The sequence below is a fragment of the Pithys albifrons genome, chromosome 2 (assembly GCF_047495875.1).
Source record: "Pithys albifrons albifrons isolate INPA30051 chromosome 2, PitAlb_v1, whole genome shotgun sequence".
In the NCBI taxonomy this organism is placed as follows: domain Eukaryota; kingdom Metazoa; phylum Chordata; class Aves; order Passeriformes; family Thamnophilidae; genus Pithys; species Pithys albifrons.
The window spans coordinates 54,035,230-54,056,237 of NC_092459.1; the positions used below are offsets into that span (position 1 = coordinate 54,035,230).

A 21,008-nucleotide genomic window follows, 5' to 3' on the forward strand; every position below is an offset into this window, starting at 1 on the left:
AGCAACGAGAGCGGCATCATCAGCAAAAAGCAGCTCACGGACAAGGTGATTCAGGGTCTTGGTGTGGGCCTTCAGTTGCCTTAGGTTGAATAGGCTTCCATCGGTACGATATCGGATGTAGATGCTGTTTTCTTCATCGAGGTCTGCTGTGACTCTTTGGAGCATCACACTGAAGAAGATTGTGAATAGAGTTGGTGCAAGAATGCAACCTTGTTTCACACCATTGGTTATTGGAAAGGGCTTAGAGAGTGCATCGCCATATCTGACTTGTCCACGCTGATCCTCATGTAGCAGGATGATCATTTTGAGGAACTTGGGGGGACATCCTAAATGTTCCAAGATCTGCCACAGGCCTTTTCTGCTCACAGTGTCAAAAACTTTGGTGAGGTCAACAAAGGTTACATAGAGACCTTTGTTTTGTTCCCTACACTTCTCTTGTAGTGTCTGAGAACAAACACCATGTCTGTGGTGCTCCTATTGGCTCTGAAACCACACTGGCTTTCAGGTAGAAGATCTTCTGCAATAATGGGTACTAATCTGTTCAGAAGCATTCTTGCAAGGATTTTACCAGCAATGGAGAGCAAAGTAATACCTCGGTAATTTGAGCAGTCTGATTTTTCTCCTTTCTTCTTGCACAGGGTGATAATGACTGCATCATGGAGTTCTGGTGGTAGTTCCCCTTGTTCCCAGCAACGCACAACAAGCTCGTGGAATTTGGCATGGAGTGCTTGACCTCCATGCTTCCAGATTTCAGGTGGAATTCCATCAACCCCAGCTGTCTTGCCAGTTTTCACCTGTTGTATGGCCTTGAGTATCTCTCCCATAGTAGGGGCTGCATCCAGATAGAGTAGTTGGAAAATTACTACTCATTAACACTGTCACTACAAAAATCCCAAAGTTGGTCTCTAAACCTATCATTTTTTCATCAAACTCTTGTGGTATACATGAGGGTTCTGTATCAGTTGTGCAAAACCTAAAAAATCTGTTGGATGTCCCCCAGCAATCTGCTTCCTTTTATACACATGCTCCACACTTTGCTAATAACTTAAAAGAAGCTGGTTTAAATGATACTCTGGTTGAATAAATGAAGACTGTAAGAACTTCCAAGTTTGAAAATGCCTGAGCTTTATAACTGGTTCACAACACTATCAAAGCATTCTCATAACTACCATTTCTAGTTCAAACTCTTTTTTTAAGTTTCAAAGCCTTTCAAGTAGTCTCTATACACTGAAGATCAGCTTTTTCTAATGTCACCTCAGAAATGGAACAAAAACACTATTACATCTCATCTCTCAATGATATTAAGCTTTTCTTTGAAGCATCACTTTGTAACAAAACCTGCTAGCTATGATAAATAAATCAACAGCTATTAAGGCTTTCATGCTATTAGCTTATTACAGTAGCTACTTTCTAATTCTTATGCTCTGCTTCAACACCTAAAAAGGCCTATTGTGCTGTAGCACTGAAATCCAAAACTGCTGGGAAATGGTAGGACAGATTTATTGTTCAACAGCTCCTGGTACCCTTGGGGTTTGACAACTTCTTTTACCTTTCCTTTCCTTTTTTCCCCTTCCCTCACTCAGCTAAAGCCACATGCAATCTATGCTTCGTGATAGTTAAGCAAATCATTAGGTTAAAGAACTAGAGGCTGACAGAAAGTGTAAATGATTCTCGTTATCTGCTAAAGGATCCAGCTGGATGAACCTGCACAGGGGGGTGTTACAGTGGTTGGAGGTGAAAAGTCCTCCATCATAGGATGAAACTGTGTGGTTAATTATCTTGAGTTGAAGTAATTGTTATTTAACAAGGAAATTATAATTTGTCACAATCAACCAGAGAATGGCAGCTAACTAAACCAGTTGATATATATATATATATTATTTTTTTAAAATTATTAAGTTTGTTTAAAGAAGTCAACTAATGTGTTTAGAATTGTGCAAGAGCACCATTATTGAATACCACCCGTTCATCAAAGCACTGAAATGCACTCTTAGAACTCCTCTGAAATCAACAGCTTTAAGCATATATTTAAAATCAAGAATGCATGTAACTGTTTTGCTCAATCACAGACAAAACTGTTGCAGTCCTCACAAAAACTCATTTGGTCAATACATATAAAAAAAGCCAATTGCTTCAATGAAGTAAAACTTTATACAAACCAATGTCAAAAGTAATATCCAGACTTTAAAATTTGTTTGCAAAACATCTCAAAAGTGATAGATGCAAACCATGCCCTATTTATAAAGGTTTGATGTCTGCCTACAACCGGCACGGGACAAGTGGTGCACAAGATTACTCCTGGACTGATATGCTAAGAAAGTAGAATTTGTGATTTACAAGCACAGTTCTCTGGCTTGGAAATACAAAAAGAGGTTTCTTCCTTAGTGTGATGTGTTGCTGTGAATGATTATGCAAATTAAATTATGATTACAATGAACTAAAATGATAGTTATGGGAAAAACTGTAGCAAAAAGCTATAGTCTCAATATACAGTTAGAAATACAATATCCCTTTAAAAAAATAAAAAACAGAGCAAGAAATACAGATACAATGATACAAGCAAATTTTCAAACTTGAGAACAATGAAAGGTAACTAACAACAAAACTTTTGAAAAAAATTATAGAGGCTGTTTTTGTTTTTTAGAAAGGGATACTGCATCTTTAAAACAAGTAAAATAGTAAGTCACCCGTATTCTACTTACAGATAGTAGGAGTAAGAATAGTAGCTCCTCCTGGCAAGCAAATCACAGACAGTGGAAAAAGAGAAGCAATGGTGAATGAAAAGCGTGACTCTGTCACATTCAATAAAGCAGAGAAATGTGCGCTTTAAAAAAAAAAAGGTTGAAAAATTCATGTTTCTTTGGATAGCATTTCAACTAGCTCATGCACAAACTAACCTTACTTTGCCATGCAATTAAAAAAAAAAAAACAAAAAAACCACTAGCATATAAAAATGATTTGTTTTTTAGAAAGATCACTTGAGAAAATTACATGCTGAGATTTCACTTATTGCCAAAAATTTGAAAATTAAATGGATTGTGTAATTTCAACATGCAGTTCAGCATAATATAATGATTACCGCCTAGATGTCATGACAAATGAACAGCTGTGTACAAATCTTGTGCAGCAGATATGCTTTTTACTTTTCAGTCACAAAAAATAAAGGTTCCATTAATAAATACATTTAATCAGAAAACAATTTCATGTCATTCATTTTAACATCTTTTTCAGTACACAGGTGTATACATATATGTTTGTATGCACATTATGTGTAGGTATACGAGTACACACATTTTAAAAATTGCACATTTATATCAGACGTGTATACTAACATATATACCACACATTTTCTGAATGCAAACATATGCTTTCTATTTTAAAATCTTAAAATTGGAAATGCTGATGTAGTCATGCTAAGCATTAAAAACATGGAAGGTAAACAAATGGAAGGAAATGAAGGACATTTGGACATAGTCCAACAATGACTTTGAAAATAAAAATGGCATTGCTTGTTAAAGATGCAGTATCCCTTTTCTTAGCTGGTTTGATTACTCCAGTAAAAGTCTGTAAAAGCTGTTAAGAGCTTCATTCAGAAAAACTTCAAACCAATTTGCACAAAGTGATCAGGCAAAGCCTAAAACATCTCAAGCTCATGAACAAAACTATTTAGTACTCCACTTTCCAATAAAACGTAATGCTGCATTTAATCAGTTTGAGATAGTGGTGGCTGTGCATATGACTTAATAAACCAATGAAAATGCAGAAATGATTGTTTTATTGACTTTTCCATCTAATAAGCTGTGGTCAATTCAGGTACCAAAAGGGATACTACATAATGGATCACTGAATAGGTACACTACAGAGGATGATTCAGACGGATCGGTTTTCAGTTCCACCACAGCTAAGTGAAGTGTGTTTTTGGTTGTGTGAATGTGTCAGAGTTTTTACAGCTGTTCCTGGCTTCATGATATGAATTGCCCTGATTCACTAAATGAACTGAATTAACTCAGAAACAAAAAGTTTTTCTATGCTTTTTGAGACCTTTCATAAAGCTGGCATTAAAAAGAAGTGCCCATTTTCCCTAAGGGAAGTGCGGGAAGAAGAGTGACATATCTGTAACATACACAATAGACAACCAATTAAACTATTATGATGAAAAATGGCCAATCATTAAAGATTCATTAAGCAGGTTAATTTCTCACCTATTTTGAAAAGAAAATAGTATAGGGGTTTAGAAATATTATGTGCTTTAGAATGAGAATCATTCCTAAGAGGATACTGCCTTCACAGGTTCAGAGGAAGGAAGAGGGGAAAAGGGGAAGACTTTAAAATATCACTTCATGGACATAATTATTTTCATCAAACAATTCAATAATGAAAGTATGAGCCTAAAAGGACTCAGAATGACAGAGATAAAAAGGATAGAAAAAATGAACACATGGAATTTTTTTGTTTGTTTGTTACCTGAAAAACTAGTCAATCCCTTCTGGAAGTGATTGACACTGTATAGTGTCAGTCTCTCTCTCTCTTACACACACACACACACGTGCACACACACAGAGTTTTCTATTAAACATAAGGGGACCACTGTAACACATACTAAGATGATGCTCCCCAGCATGTACCTTGCTATAAAACTACAAAATAGAGAGACTGCCTCCTAAAAGCTGAAAAATGACTTCTTTTTTGTTTTTCAAAAGGTGTGTAAATAAGGAAAACTGGCTGACTATATGTCTTTTTTGCATATGATGATTTGGACCTTTTGCATATGTGTCAATTCTCAACCACAGAGGTAAACAACAGAGAAAAGTAAAAGCACTTTGGGGAAAAATCACATATGTAGCTAACTAACACAGAACACTATAAGCATACCTAATGTTTCTAATGCAGACGTTTCTTCTCCAAGTTATATATCTCCAGGGATAATTGTAAAAAGGCAATAAATTAAAAAAATCTAATGCAAACCAGTAATTATAACATATAGAATGATCTTAGGTACAATTTTAATTTTTGCTCAATCTTTAAAAATAATACCAAACTGCATTTCAGAAGAATATATGTAACATTTACAAAAATACTTTTCATTACAACTTCTGCAAAAGGCAAGGGCACAGAACGCACACACCATGGGAAGGCAAAGGGCTTGTTCTATCCAAGAGAAATCAGCATGTGCCACATGAAGGAGACCCATCAGGGAGGGAATGCACAGAGAAAGAGGAACTAGTTTCTATACCATAACTACGGCTTTATAGGGACATACTATGGAATTTTATGCTAGGTGAAAAGAGTTGCAACTACGGGGAAGGCTAGACTTTGAAACACTGACCAAGCAATAGGATAACACAAGTTTCTACAGGCAGGACTGAGATGCAGGGTTAGTGCTGTATTATGCCAGAAGATGGCGATATTGCTTACTGTCTAAGAAAGCACTGAAAAAAAATTAAAATTCACTCAAATTAATACACTTTTAAACAATTTCATGCACTAGGGACTCACTAGATAGTTTTACAATACTGTGGTATGACTTTTAAGAAAAAACTCCAGGTTTACAAGAGCATAAAAGAGGTATAAAATTACATTATTTTGCAAGTTGGGTAACATACAGATACAAGTAACTCATTAGAGCTGCATATAGGAAATCATATTCATTAAGTGACTAAAACATGAAAAGTGCAGTAAGTTACTATTTTTCTTTGCTTTAAAAAATAAAAAAGGCTCCATGAATTTCAATTCCACCCACTTTAATATTCTCTACATTCCTCCAACTCCAACTTAACACTACTTGGAAATAAATAACATGAGAAAATGTATAGCTCTTGGATTGCAAATATAAAGAAATCCTCTCTTTAAATACATCCTAAGAATCACAGCAAAACCAAAAGGAAACACAAAGAACTCATCCAAAAACTGATGTGATCTACTGGTCCTAAAACCTTCTTTTCTTTTGAAAGACCTGTAAAAAACACCCATTTAGTTATCATTTGATATGGAGGAAAAAAAAGACCAATCAGCACAGACCATTTTCTTACCTTTTTTTGACAATCAATATGACAACAAGGAGAAGTAGGATGAATACCAGAATTCCAGCACTTATTCCTGCTATCTTCACCACCCGATCTGTTTGTTTAGCTGGATCTGGAATCACCTCAGGTTCTTCTGTTGCTGCTGCTAAATGAATCAAAAAAAGAAATTACTGAAATGTATAAGCACTAGAGACAAAGAAATAATTGTTGGTGATAATTTAAAAATATGTGTGTGTGTTAATACAGTAGCCAAAATATAGACATATTCGTCGTGTTTAAACACCCATATATATGTATGTAGACACACTATAAATTTCAATGTACATGCCATATATTTGCAACACCAAGTATACAAATAGTGTTTATCAAACACTTTTGCAAGCCACAGTCTGCACCCTAAACTGCAGAACATTTCCCCTTCACTCAGTTTCAGTCCACATTTGTATATTAATTCACCTTACAGCATCTGGCTTGAGGTCTGTATTCTACTGGGAATTTTAATTCTTTAAATAAAGTAATCCACAAAGCCAACCTGAAAGTCAGTAAGAGTTTTATTTCTGTTTACAGGCCCTGAAAAAAACCACACAAACTGCTGTTCTACAAAGAGATGAAACCACTGTGTAACACAGCTGAGTGGGCTGAGGCTACAGGTTACAGCACAGAGAGTAAAATTGAATATACATAAAAGTGCACAGCCATTCTGTCTGCACAACTTTGCATCACAGCCTGGTGTACAAAAGATCAGGAACATGGGTTTTTCTAGCCTGATAAAAAAATAAAAATCAGCTTCAGCCAGGGGTAAAATCCCATGAGATGTTTACTTGTGGAAGAGGAAATGGCTCTCCTCTTCTCTAGTTCATACTTTCTAAGGCTATGGCCTTTTCTGTACTCACAGGCATGAAACGGTATGTGTGCTTGCTCTCCCTCTGACCCTTCTCTCACTCTCCACCCAGCACTCAGCAATGGCTACTTAACCTCTCCTCTCACAGCAGCTGCATGTGGAGTAGGCAAAAACTGTTGGTATCATCATGCCTATGTCATTACACAGAAAATGTCCTTCACCCTGAAACTGAGATGCTTCTCAACAGATCATCAAAAGAAGCAGAATGAAAAATGAGGTGAAGTCACACCAGAGAAAAGCTACTGCGCCACTGAAAATCTGCTCCACAGGCCTTTCAGAAAGTGAGTGTAGTCAGTACCAGAAACAATTGGTATCCAATACTTTCTTATTTTAATCATGTTACTTCATCCATTTTATTCAGGTTCCATGTACAGGAACTCATACTATCTTTAGAGGGAAGGATCTTGCTGTCATTTAAAATCAGTCTTTTTTCCTTGTTTCAGTAACCTTTATCTCAGCAATATCTGAACCACTTACCCTCAGAACAACCTTGAATTAGGAATGTGCTCTCTTCCAGACACCCATGCAAGAGCTAGACAGACAGTGAGAGATCTGGCAGTTGCTTTAATCATAAAACTTAATCATCATCCTAAGATTTCATCATTATAATCATCTCTCTCACCTACAGCTTGAACTCTATCTGCTGAGAAATACTAAATGCTTCCTCCTCTGTGTAAATATATGCCTGCATACACACTTGCATACAGAACCTGTGTGGACTCAATTCTATATATTTTGTTTGTATTATGTGTGTTGTTGAGGTGTCCAGTGGTAAGAGTCACAATTAGGTAAGTAGTGTGTGCATTTATATAGCTGTGTACACACCACACACACAGACAAGCTAGAATTAATGTCAGATCCACATATGATGCTGTCTAACAGGAAATGAGGAGCATGACTTTTGAGGTGGAACTGGAAGACAAAGGTATGCAAAATTCTCAGTGCTTAAAATGAATCAGCTCCCAGTCCAATATTAGCTAGGCTGGATATGACAAATGCAAATGAATACTTGATAAGCAGTAGAGCCAAAAGGCCAATCAGTAGAGTCAAAAGACCAATCAAAACTAAATATAAATGGCTTTATATGCCAATGGGGAAAAAACTCATGCTCGCTGTATGGGGCAGTGAGAAACAGCAAGGATGTGGGATGGGCAAAGAGGGATCATACAGGAGTGGGATAGTTGCTGTATCTGGAAGTGTACAATGCAAGCACAGCTGGGCAGCTCTGGCCTAGCAAAGGTAAGAACTACTCAAAATAACTCAGGCTGGAGCAAGAGATTTAGCTGTGTGGATGGAGATTTAAAGCTAGGTCTTTGAGAGATTTCAAATTACAAATCACAGGGATTAGATGTGACCCGAAGATATATTTCAAAACTTGAAGGCAAAAAATATACCCAACAGCACAGGCTTTGAGCCTTGATCAGGACAGTGGTATTTTCATAGGAGTATTAGCAATGATTGAGTAGAGGAGAAAGAATGACAGACTTGATTCACACCTCTTAGGAGAAAGACAGGACTCTTATAACTTGATAGAGCAAGCTTCAATGTAGTTGCTTCTCAGAGCCATGTTTAAAATTATTGTGTGGTCACACACATTATTTCACTCAGAAAAATTACTTTAGAGAAAGAAAAATACACAACTCAGAAAAACTGAAGGAAAGGTTACTGAAGGACTACTTATTTGGCTAACTTAGGCACAGGTGTTTTATTATACAGTGTGTAAGAAATGACTGGGTTTGGATCATCAATAACTTCAAAATGAAGCTTTCTGTCAAGTTCGTAGAACAGAAGTGAAAAGCCAAGAGGACATCAACTACTTATCCATTTGTTCTCATTTTGTTACACTAAAGGGTTTGAAGTAAGAGGCAGTTACTCATTCCATGAACTTTAAGGCTGCTTATGAGACACAGTTTGTGCCCACTACAAATGTACCACAGAGTCCTAAATTAGTTGAGAAAAATTATACTGTATAGTTATAGACTAAGCAAGTGTATAACCAGTGGATGAGACTCCTATACCCAAAATGCTAAAATCTCCTCGCAAAATGATACCTTTTTCCCCAGTATCAACAGAAAAATTGCTTTGGACTTGAAGCCACGATTATTATATGTATGTTTCCAGCAACAGACAGTATATGCATTCTCTAGACTAAATATTACATTTGGAAACTCTGTGAAAGTAATCATAGATATAAATCAGACTGTAATCTATGCCTTATCTGTATATGCATTGCATAGAACAAAATATATTGAGGAAGCTATTGAATGTAACACAGAATCATTTAATGGAACTTATGAATTTGAAAGTATTTCATATTACTTGTGTTTTAATTTCAATAGCTCGAAGTGTATTGTAATAGGCATGTGCAAACTTACGCTTACAGAGACAAAGGACAAAAACAGAGAAACTTTGTGCCTATGTGTTAAACTTATATGTATGAATGTCTCCTGGCTGCTCATTGCACAGGGACTACAGCAGCCAAAGAACTTCTGCATAGTCTGAGAATTTGCTTTTACTCTCTACAACATTACCAGGATTTAGTTCTCTGAAGTGTTTTGGTTTTTTTTCTGTAGGCTGAACTGCTGGTTTTGTCAAACAAAGTAACTCCACTCATCAAGGCTTCATCAACGACAAATCTTGCCTAACCGACCTACTGGCTTTCTATGATGGTGTGACTACATCAGTGGACAAGGGAAGAGCTACAGATGCCATCTATCTGTAAACCTTTGACGTGGTCCATGACAATACCCAAACACATCTCTAAATTGGAGAGATACAGTAGCTAAAGATGAAATAAATTTGATAATTGAACTAGTGTATATTTCTAAAGGCAAAAATGTTCTAAAATAATTTAAGCTATAAAAACAATTGCTTTATTAATTTCTACTGTTCATTTTTAGTAATGTAGTACTGCAATCCGTTCTTATATTTTGAACAGCAGACTGTATTAAAAAAGTTATTTATTGATCTGAAAAAGAACCTTGTATGGCAACAGAACGATCAACATATGAAAATACACTCTCTCAGCTATTAATTTTTTTGGCCAGCCTTACTCTAATAGACTTTTAATTAAAGAGTAATTTTTACAATATCTTTGTCTTACACATTACTATGTTTTTCACAATTTGATCCTGTAAGTCTAAGAAGACATAATCCAACAGTTTTCAACCAGTGCAAACTTATCTTCCATAAAATTTGCAAAAATAGTTTCTGATCTGAAACAGTATTAACTACATTTTTCCTTTGTGCAAGAATAGCTGCCTACCCTGAAGATTTATGAGATAAACTGGAAGGAGAACACTGGATTTTAGCAACTTATCTACTTGCCTTTCTTCTGAACTAATGAACAGTAACAGCAATCACATTCCACAATCCCATTCACAAAGTTCATAAAATAATTCTATCCAGTCATTTTGACTCTGCACATAGCCAGTAACAGTCACCATATAAAAAGTCATTATCTTGTTTTCAGAGATACTAAAGGAGAATATTCAGTCAGTTGACTTCCATGATAAATAGCATGAAGATCAACTGTGAACAGGACTAATTAGACTAGCATTGCAGGGAACATAAAATTCTAAACAGCTGATGAGATAGTGTTTATCTCACAATTTCCTGATGTACTTGATTCCTCTATTTTTTTTTTACCATCTTTTTAGTCAAACACACCAAAAAATCCAATATCCACTTATAAAATTGAGCATATGCATAGTATTTATACTTTATTCTTGAAGTATACTGTTGCATAAGGAATCCAGTCATGGCACATATTGCTTTCCTGTCTTCTCCTTCCTTCTGTGGTTCAAAATTTACACACAGCCTTGCAAAATTTTCAGAGAATTTATGACACTCAGCACAAAATCTATTCACCTATTCCTTCCCAAGATAATGATATTCTACTCATTCATCCAAACACAATTATTCAACCAGAAAATTCTGACAAGATTTCATAGGGCTGCTTGCATGGTACCATGTAGAGAACAGCCAGCCTTCTACAAGACAGTTTTTTAAATCAGAGGTTTTGAACAAGATTTTTATATGTAACTTTCTTACCAGATCATTTGACTCTTTTAGCATTCACAAGATTTTATGCTGGGTTTCCTTTGTGTAAGCAAGGGAAGAAACTCAGTTTTATGCATGATTAAAGCTGCTATTTTATTGCACTGCATTTTCTTTGAATGTTAATTTCTGTTTATGGCAGATCTTTCAATTCTCACAAACTGGTGTTACTGCTGCATAGCTTGATATTCAAAATAGCTCTGCTCAAGATAATCAGTTCTGTACTTTTGTTATGTGGCATTCAGAAACTTTTAATTAAAACCAGGAATGACATCTGAATGAGTTCAACAAGGTAACATCAGGATAACATCATCAAATGAAACTGGAGGCAGCTCTGGAGATATGTCAGTCTACTGAGAAAAGGGCTTGTTGAGAAACGGAGACTGGTCTTCCCTGTGTTTTAATAATCTGCCCGGAAAGATCATTCCACATCCATCAGTTTTGTTTTGTTACTTCTTTGCTACAATGATAATCACTGTGGAATTAAAGAAATTTTTTGAAGTTTGAAATTTAATTAATGAAGTTCACTGAAAGAAGATCTGTAACCTCTTTTAACTTAAGTATATTTAAAAGAAAAGTCACAGCTGATTCTATTTGATGAAAATATTTTAACATACTTTTGTAGGGATCGGGAGATAGGGCCTGCAACTTTTTCTAGCAAACTATGCAGACTACTCATGAGGTCTTGCAGATATCCTTATTTGAGTCAGTTTGGTACACACCCTCTCTTTCTTTAAGATTTTTCTTTCTCAGGTTGAAAGCTGAAGACATGTTAACTGGGGAAAGAATCTCTAAAATTCTCCCTTCCCCACATCTTCTAAAGAATTTCTCTTTTGGAGTACAGTTTCTGGGAGATGAAGGCATGCCAGTAATTCACTGCGGTTTGGATCTATCTAAGCTGTTGCTTCCAGGATTCTAAATTACAGATTTTTAGGGTAGCATTATTAAAAGAAAGATTGTATTTGACTGTGAACAGAAAGTGTGATTCCATGAGCTGTGCTCTGAAGTGTAAGGTTCATCCTTGTCACCATGGCAACCAGCTCCACGACTGTCCCAAGTAAGAGAGTTTAACAGGCTCTCCTGGGGAAAAGTGGGGATGCCAGGCACCACCAGCCTATTCTCTGAACTCGCCCTTTAAGACGAGGGTAGTGAGGTGATGCTTAGGTAAAATCTACTGACTCACTTTGTGTTGCAAAAACTTATCTTCACGTGTGTCTCTCTTTGGGGGAAAGGGCAGGTGTCACAGATGCTACCGGCTGATTGTCACAGAAGGATCCCTCAAGGCCCCAGAGCTTTTTGATATCATAAGTTAAGCCATTGTATGGACAAAATTATATATGACTGTTCCCTACATAAAAGGTAATTGCTGCAGAAATGGATAGAGACACTGTTTCATGGGCCCCTACACTTCCTTCTGACATCTTACGTGCAAAAATGGGATCAATACATCTTTAGGCTAACCTGTAGTAGGTCAGATGTGAGACAGTATAAGGAGCTGTAGAAGTTAAGCACATGGAGTCCCACGGGTGGCTATGCATACAAATATGGTACACCAAGCAAGCAGGTGACCACCTGCTTACACATCCTGCTTTCACATAATGCAGAAAAATAGCCTGATCTTATACTACTGTGTGCTTTTTAAATGACAAACATAAAGTTAATAAATATTAATACATTTTAATTAATTGAACAAACTAGTACAGTATAGCTTGACACACAATAATGACAATGCTACCTAGAATTCCAGTATAATATATACATTTATATATAAAAGACCAGTTCCTGACCAGTATTGTTAAGGCCTCATAAAGATAAATGTTGTTTTGATAAGTCATACATAATTAAAAACCCCTCAATCCCATTTCCACTACTCTCCAAGGCTTTCAGGTCAGTCCATTGGCTGGTACTACTTTTGCAGGAAACTATAAGGAAAACAGAATCAAGTGAACGAAGTGTCTGCTGCTATTAGGGTCTGAAATGAAAATTAATGAGGACTTACTCCTGCAATGTTCTACTAAGAAGCAATATAAATTCACAGCAGCTACACTGAAAACAGTAATGTCCATGAATTTATAATCAATTAGTGAAAAGCTGACCTTAATAAATTCAGTAGTATCAAGTGGAGAAAATGCTGATTCTCTTTTCCTCACTAGCTGAGAAACCTTGGACATGAGCAGATGAAGACAGCCAGAGCAGGAACAATGCTGAGGAGACAATGTTCCAGCAACACTCTGCCCTGCTTCCACAGGTCACATTGAAAGAGAAGATTAGTGCCGTCAATGCATTTCTACTGCATCTGCCACTACAATGTACTTCTGGAGTATGTACTTTGCAGGCACCTTACTGTCTTTGAAAGTACGGTAAGGATAGGATTAGGTTTTAGAAAAGTAAGATGTTCAGTGAATGTTATAAACTACAGGTTGTACAGCTTTTGATTTGCAAGGTGATGCCCTCATGCAAGAAAAAAAAGCTATTTATGCAGAGGTAACTAAGTCAGTTTTAAGGGACCTGGTTCAGTGATGCAACTGTGTCCCCTGCACTCAAAAAAGCTCTGGGAGATTACAGATGGCAAGTGAGACAAGGTATTTTATACAGAGGTGCAAGTTGAAGTTACACTGCCTGCTTCTAGTTCAGTTCTCTTACACGGGACAGAACATAAGATAAAAATGTGGGCTAAGGCTTCTGAAATAACACCTCTCAGAGCAAAGAGCAAATACTAAAGTCAGAGGAACACTGCCCATTCCTGTCTTTCAGCATTGCCCTAGAAAGAGGAGACTCCTTTTGATCACAGCCCATGACCAAGTCCAGGTGGCTGAGCTGCATCCACCTCTGGAACCATCAACTCCAAAATACTGAGAACATATTATGCTGTTGTGTTTTACATATGGGTAAATTAGTCTATTCATTAGTTGATTTGACACCTGAAAATCTATGACACAGCATTTTTTTCACCCCTTCTGTTCTGCCTTACCTTCAAAACAAATGAGAACAAATATTTGAAAGGAATCAGGATACCATGTTTCAGGGGTCTAGTACTGTGTTCTTTCAATCTTTGAAGTTCCCTCTCAGGTCATAATTTCAAAATTGTCACCAACAGTGCAAAGACTGGAGATCTACCCTGAAAAAATCCTGACGTGTTTAAGAACTCAGGTTTTAGAAATCTATAGTATCTTCTAAAATACTAATTGTGGACAATATTAAGTGCTTGTTTTAAAATATCTGTTCTCATCCTCTAACAGCTGCATGTTTGAAGTGCTGGAAAAATTCAGAGAAACACTTACTGGGATCATACTTTTATTTTGAAATCTGCTAAATTTTCTGTGTGTTGGAAAAAATTTTTTTCAAAATAATGCTTTGTTGAACCATGTGATGTGCTTTTTCAGTTGCCAATATGGAAGCAGAGATCTAAAGATTTGAACCAAAATTTTTGATTGCATGTATATTAACAGATCTTGAAAAGCGTACATAAAAAAAACAATTGCAGAAATACATAACACACCTGCTTGTAAAGTATCAGACTGAAACACTGCAATTTAAACCACTAATTCTTCCTGATTTTCTGGAAAAGGGGTATTGGTTAAGAATGGTCCATTAACACTCTGATCCACTTGATCAACAAGTCATTTAGCAACAACTTGTTGCATAGACTGTTACCATTTCTTAAGGTCATCACGAATATTTTCCTCATAAGCACAACAGATGTTGTTAGACCTGTTGTATCATTTTTTTCCTGAGGACATAAAAAAGCAGCCTACCTTCTGTTGTGATCATTTGTTAAGTTTTTTTTTAAGCAACAAAACAATAAGTTAGTCTTTGGCCACATTACAAATCAATTAACTTTCAAGTTTTAGTCTTAACAAAATGTCTGATTTCAAAAATACATGTCTTTAAAAATAAAGACTCACCTGATGTTAGTTATAAAATTTCAACTATGCAAAACACTGCATTAAAAGATTATCTGGTTTTCACAATGACTTCTACATGGCTTGTTAGGTCATAGTTAAATCTGAAAAGAAAATTACTGTAAAAACAGTATTTGGTAACAAATATACAAAATGCTTCATCTTTTCCACCAGGGTAGCATTTAGGCAATTTAGCAGAGAAAGTACATTATAATGGTCATTATCATTTATATAGGCACATGATGTAATTTATAGGGAAAAATATTACTCTCAAATGTCTGAAGTTAATTTTTGCCATATGTATTGAAAATAACATTCTGTGAATAACTTCTGCTAATTCAAGCAACTATAAAATTGCAAGTGAGAATTTACTGATAGTGTAGGAGTTGTAGAGTTATTGCAGACCTGTATAATTACACTGAAGAAAGCAAGGACAGCTTAACTTTCCTCCACCAGAAAACTGCAAACTCTCATCTCAAATGATACATTAGCTTGAAATTCCAAAATTACCAAGATGAAAAATTGTATCAAATACAGTGGTAATAACATTGTGGATGGAATAAAAAAACAGAAGCAATGAGAAATAACAGAAAGGGTTTCCTTTATCCTTTCAAAAAATCAAATCCATGCAAATTAAAGTTCATATAGTGCTAAATCTAGTCTTAAATAGCAGCCATTAGTTATTATTTGCTATTCAGAATGGAAAAATATGAGAAAATAGGCAAAACAACCTTCAAGAAAACAAGTGGTTAATTTTTCCTTTGGAGTTTTACAAACTTGCATAAAGTTTTATATACAGCACATATATATAGTTTATATATAGTCTATAGTCTTCAATAGCAGTCATCTGTTACTAGTATCCCAGATTATTAGTCTCATGACTGCCACCCTTCAGGATTTTGTTTTTTGTAAAATTGGGTACTTTTTTCAGATAGAGTGACAGAGTAAATATATATACTCTGAAAGAAGCGAAGATGCTTTCTTTCACATGAATTCTATTCTTCCATCTAGAAAAAGTTTCGGGAATTTCTTCAATTCTACAATACCTTAATGACTTGATGCACTGTCTATAGAAGTCCCCTAGTCTGGATGGGAAATAATACAGAACACACTGGTGTGCAACATCCATGACAGAGAACTTCTGTTTCCCCTTTGAAACATCCCCATTTGAAGACCACCCACTTCCAAAAGGTTAGATGGTTCAAAACTCTTGAGGATCTCTTGAACTTTTTAGCAGTAATAGGTGTCATAAGCAGCTGGATGTCTGGGACCATGAGGGAAAGGTAAATATCCTCTTCCAAACCAATGTGGGGCATCACCCAGCTGCACACTACAGCAGGCTGCAAGTACTATCTCAGCCATTACCCTAATTATGCAGCTGCTCCCAAAATCTGCTTATCTAAATACATCTGAAAGGTCTTATGTCAGCACTTTAAGCTAGGCCACATGATTTTGCACAGAAACATCAAAGCAGGGGTGCTTATCCATGCTAGTCTACCAGGTGCAATGTGAAGGCAACAGCCTTTAGCTAGTTAAGAGCTTTGCCATCTTCTGCTACACCAGCCATTTCCAGCACAAATATGTTAACGAAGCCTTAAACCCTGTGTAAGAAGTCACAAGCCTGTCTGTAGGCTTGTTTACCACATTTGACATCTAGAAACACAACCATAATGGCACTGCAACAACATGCAACTAATGCAATGACAACTGTATGAAAAACGCATCAATGTTCACAGCTCTGGGTTGATTGCCATTGACTACCAAGTTCAGATCAGGGCCTGTAATGACATTAAAAGCCTTTCATATTGTGTCATTGCCTCCTCTCTTTCTACATATTCCTACATCATTAATATGTCAAAGAAACTTTCAAGCATTAAGAAGAAATGGTAGTTCTGCAGACTACAGGACAAAACATGCCTACAAGAAAGAAGACTCTTAAAAGCTACTGCCACTTTCTGAACCTTTGTCTCTACTTTTTCACATTTTTTAATACTGAAGTTCTCTTACCTTCAAACCTTACCCTCTAATTACTCTCTCCCTTCTGAAAGAAATATGAGACATTTTGTTATTTCCATTACTCAAGGACTATTCACACAAGACTCTGATGGGGAGCCAGGTGTGATGAAGATCCTCCATGATTAAAGTTAAATGAACTTTTTGTATCTGTTATTATACTGGTTCATAAAAAGTAAAGATGAACCAGTTTTTAATTTCACAAAGCACAAACTCTGACAGAAGACAGGCAGGCTGTAGAAATAGTAGTAATGGGCTGTACAGTATGCAGAACTAAAAGGTATCAGTTTGAAAGTTGCTTTGTTGCCCTCTCAGCTGCATTTTACAGTCAGTAGAGCAGTTCGGTTTTTTTATCCACAGGATGAAATTAGCTATTCTGTATTGGATACGCCTTGGGCTGCTGCTTTCTCAGCTAGCTTCTACATAAAAATAAAACTGTATTAAATGAAAAAAGAATATATCTAACAAAAGCTACAAATTCACATAAAAGTAAAAATAAATGAAGCCAACTATAACATGCAAATGTTGTGTTATGATTTATGTAATGGATTGCTGGCAAAGAAGATTACTGTACTGGTATTTATGCTTTAAATCTGGTTTTAGGGTTTTCAGTCCGTTGTGATCTGATTAAAATGTGACTGATTTAGAGGAGAAAATCACCTTAAACTGACAGGGTGCCAAGAACTCTTGCAGATGAGGTAGCAAAAATATCTGTGCTGAGACCCTGAGCTATTTCTAACAATGACCAACAACAAATTTGCATTTTAAAATGAGAACAAAAATTGAATTAAAAAGGGACTGACATAAAAACAATGTGCTCTAGTGTTCAGGAACACAGGTAAAGACACACTTGTATGTATCTCATATACATTGTCCCTTTGGCAAAATGTGAATTGCAATTTGAAAAACATGGGCCACTCCACACTGTGAATTCCCACGTATAAGTAGGTATTCCTGACCATCCTGAGCAAACATGGCCTTTCATCCTTTTAAGGAAGGGAAAAATGGCTTTACTCAGTGACTAAGTGGATATGACTTTAACAAATGGCTCACTTCAGCTTCTTATTCCTTAAAACACAGGCAATGTTATCTATCAGCTTTCTTAGAGACAGCTAGCCAACATTTTCAAACTTGGATGGATGGATGGATTCACCCTGGTATATTCAGACAGCACCAATAAAGGAGATGACTTTCAGATGGCTTGAACAACTCTCATAAATCAGATGTACTGTTTTATTTTAACTAGTATTTGAAAAGAAACATACACATGGGAAAAATATTAGCCAATCAATGGAATGACAATATCTCCAGATAAGACTTTCTCTTCCTTGATTCTGGTGTAATAATAAGACTAGTAAGTACTACATGAAAATATAGTGCAATCTGATACGATCATGCCTGGTACTTACAGAATATTGCAAAAGTAAAATTAAATACAAAACTGTTTGCATACTTCAGGCATTTAAGTAACAGAAAGTGGAAAATAATATTTCTGAAGCAAATATTAAACAACTTGGTACCACATTAAACTTCATATGAAATCTATAAAACCCTTTTTTGATCACTAGGACAGCAAGACAAAATTATTAAAAGAAATAAAAATGAAATTTGATACAAAGTCACATATAACATTAACTTATTTTCAGTGTGCAATAAATACAAATATTAGAAAAATCTCTAGTATTTAAGGTCATCTTTTTTATCTCACTGATCATTTAGGTGTAAGTACATCTACCATTACCCCAATGAGAACAGAGACCTAGTAATCTTTCAGTTTTGTAGACCCCAGGATTTTACCTGACGTAACTGTTAAAAATAAATGTTCAATTCTGTTCTCCCAATCTTACACCAATCTTGATACATTTTCACTCAGCTACATGTGCTATCCTTCATGGGAAATAATTCCCTCTTCTTTCACCTGCAAAGACAAGTGTAGTATTCTGTGTTTGGGATGGTAATACCACACCACAACTGACTAGGAATAGAAAGCAGCATTGCAGAAAACAAGGAAAGAAAGAATTGATCTTGTTGCCATCTTCAGCTGTGTTGTGGGTGGATGGATGCAGAAGACACAGCCAGACTCTGCTCAGATTGAGGCACAGCAAAAGGACCAGGGGTAACAGACATGTAGAAATGAGGAAAATCCCAAAGCAGATAGCATGGGGAAAAAAAAAACAAAAGAAAAATCTCAGTGAGGGTGGTCAAACACTGGGACAGCTGCCCAGAGAGGAATCCCATCCTTGGAGACCTTGAAAACTCAACCTAACAAAGCCCTGAGCAACCTAACAACTTCCAATGTAGATCCAATGCAGTTGCACCTGCCCTGAGCAAGGTTTTGACCAGACGACCTTTAGGGGTTCCTTCCAAACTGAATTATTGCAAGATTCCTACTTCTATCGTGAAGACACCAACTGAGACTGTTCATCTCATTGCTCTAATAGCCATTATTGACTTGTCTTCATAATTAAATAAAAGCATGAAGCAATATTCTTTGGAATGCAGGGAATGTAGTTTTAACTTTGTATTTTGTCCAGTTTCAGTATTTCACTTAGAGTCACATTTAAGGATTTTTTTCTAAGGCTGTTGCAATTTCAAAACCAACCCTTGAAGAAGTCTGACAGGAGAATGAAAATACAGAGATATGGCAAAATGAGAAATTAAAAAGTAAAAAGCTGGAAAGAAGATATGCAGAACAACCACAATGGGAAAATAATTGGACTGTTAGGAAAAAAAAATGGCAAAAAGGGAAACAGCAAAAGAAAGAAAGTGTAACAAAAAAGTGTAACATAAAAAAAGATGAAGAAAGGGAGAAAGGACAATGGTTGATATAGAAAATGTTTAAAATTCTTTGGTGATGGAAAGAAAAGTTTTTTGATGAAATCAGTGGGTGTTGGTTGTAAATGTTGATTTAAATTGGACTGGAATTGTGTCCCCTAGCTAAATGAATCTGAGCAATGGAAAGGGGCACATACCCAAACATGGATCTCTCTAGGTGATCTATTTCTTTCCTTCTTTCCTAAGGAACAATCCAGACCTATTCCAGACATTACTTTGCACACTCTAGAAAGGCCATCTCCTGTGCTGGTTAGCAATGGGAATTCCAGATGCAACTACACATGCTCCCACCACAGAAAACTACCACGTATCTCTTCATAAATTGTCTGCCTTTTTGTGAGATAGGCAGAACAAGACCATAAAAATAGCATTATGAATCATGACTAAAATGCACTGCCAAATCCACATAGAGAGATTTACAGATCAACCTCCTTGTGATACATATTACCTTGGGTCACTGCTAATAAGTCTTCACGTTTAGTTGGAGCAAATATATATTCCTTGTTTTTGTTACTGTGCCGGTAGAAATAACCAACCAACCAGCATCACTGAAATTAGGGTAGGTGTGTTACCTTCTACTTAACAGAAAAACATCAATGGAGACCTTGACATTTAACCTTCCTTTACCTTTGCTCCCTCAATCAAACAACTCTTGCCTCAGACTATTGCACTACTTTATCCCTGATGTTTCTTTTAAGGTTTTTAAGCCTGTATACTTTTTTCATAAGCATAAAGAAATTATTTATCAAAGTAATCTTTACTGACCAAATTAATGAATCAAAATAAGATTAAGCCTAAACATAAGCAAAGCAAGGTTTAGAGTGTATTTACTTTTTTTAAAATGTTGGTTATTTTTATTGGGAACTAGTGTGAACAGGTTTTTAAACTAAAAAATGTACCACTTTGCTTCAAATATTTTAAATATTCTCTACATCCAGTCATTCTCTTGAGACCTGGAAAATGGAACAACTCCATATGCATCTGAGAGTACACCTTCAGTTGAAATCAGCAGGGTTCTGCCACAATGGACAAACAAGGAGTTTTTCAACCACTCTTAATACAAACTACTAAAAGAAAAGCCTTATTTCAAGTCTCTGTCTTTTGTTTCATCAAGTGTCGTGAACAAAGATGTCAATCTAAGGGCAATCATAAAAAGCAATACCTACTGCAAAATTTTTCAACTATTGGTTAAATGTATTGGCTCTAAGCTTTCAGCAGAATCACACACACACACAAAAATTTATTTTCAGTCATTTATAGCAAAATATATCTATG

The 21,008-nt window shown here is 36.0% G+C and overlaps 1 protein-coding gene across 9 annotated transcripts in view; it reads right to left on the reverse strand.

Moving 5' to 3' along the window:
* The window catches only part of PTPRK (protein tyrosine phosphatase receptor type K), a 415,886-nt gene that overhangs the window by 32,606 nt on the left and 362,272 nt on the right, over positions 1–21,008 (reverse strand). For 3 of the 9 annotated variants that reach the window (XM_071549047.1, XM_071549046.1, XM_071549043.1), the window contains exons 14-16: positions 6,030–6,168; positions 4,873–4,914; positions 2,703–2,732 (exon numbers count right to left, since the gene is read on the reverse strand). In XM_071549047.1, the coding sequence (XP_071405148.1) occupies positions 2,703–2,732; positions 4,873–4,914; positions 6,030–6,168 (211 nt within the window). Of the gene's footprint in view, positions 1–2,702; positions 2,733–4,872; positions 4,915–6,028; positions 6,169–21,008 lie in introns of all 9 variants that reach the window. The other 6 variants (XM_071549051.1, XM_071549050.1, XM_071549049.1 and 3 more) reach the window with 4 other exon arrangements.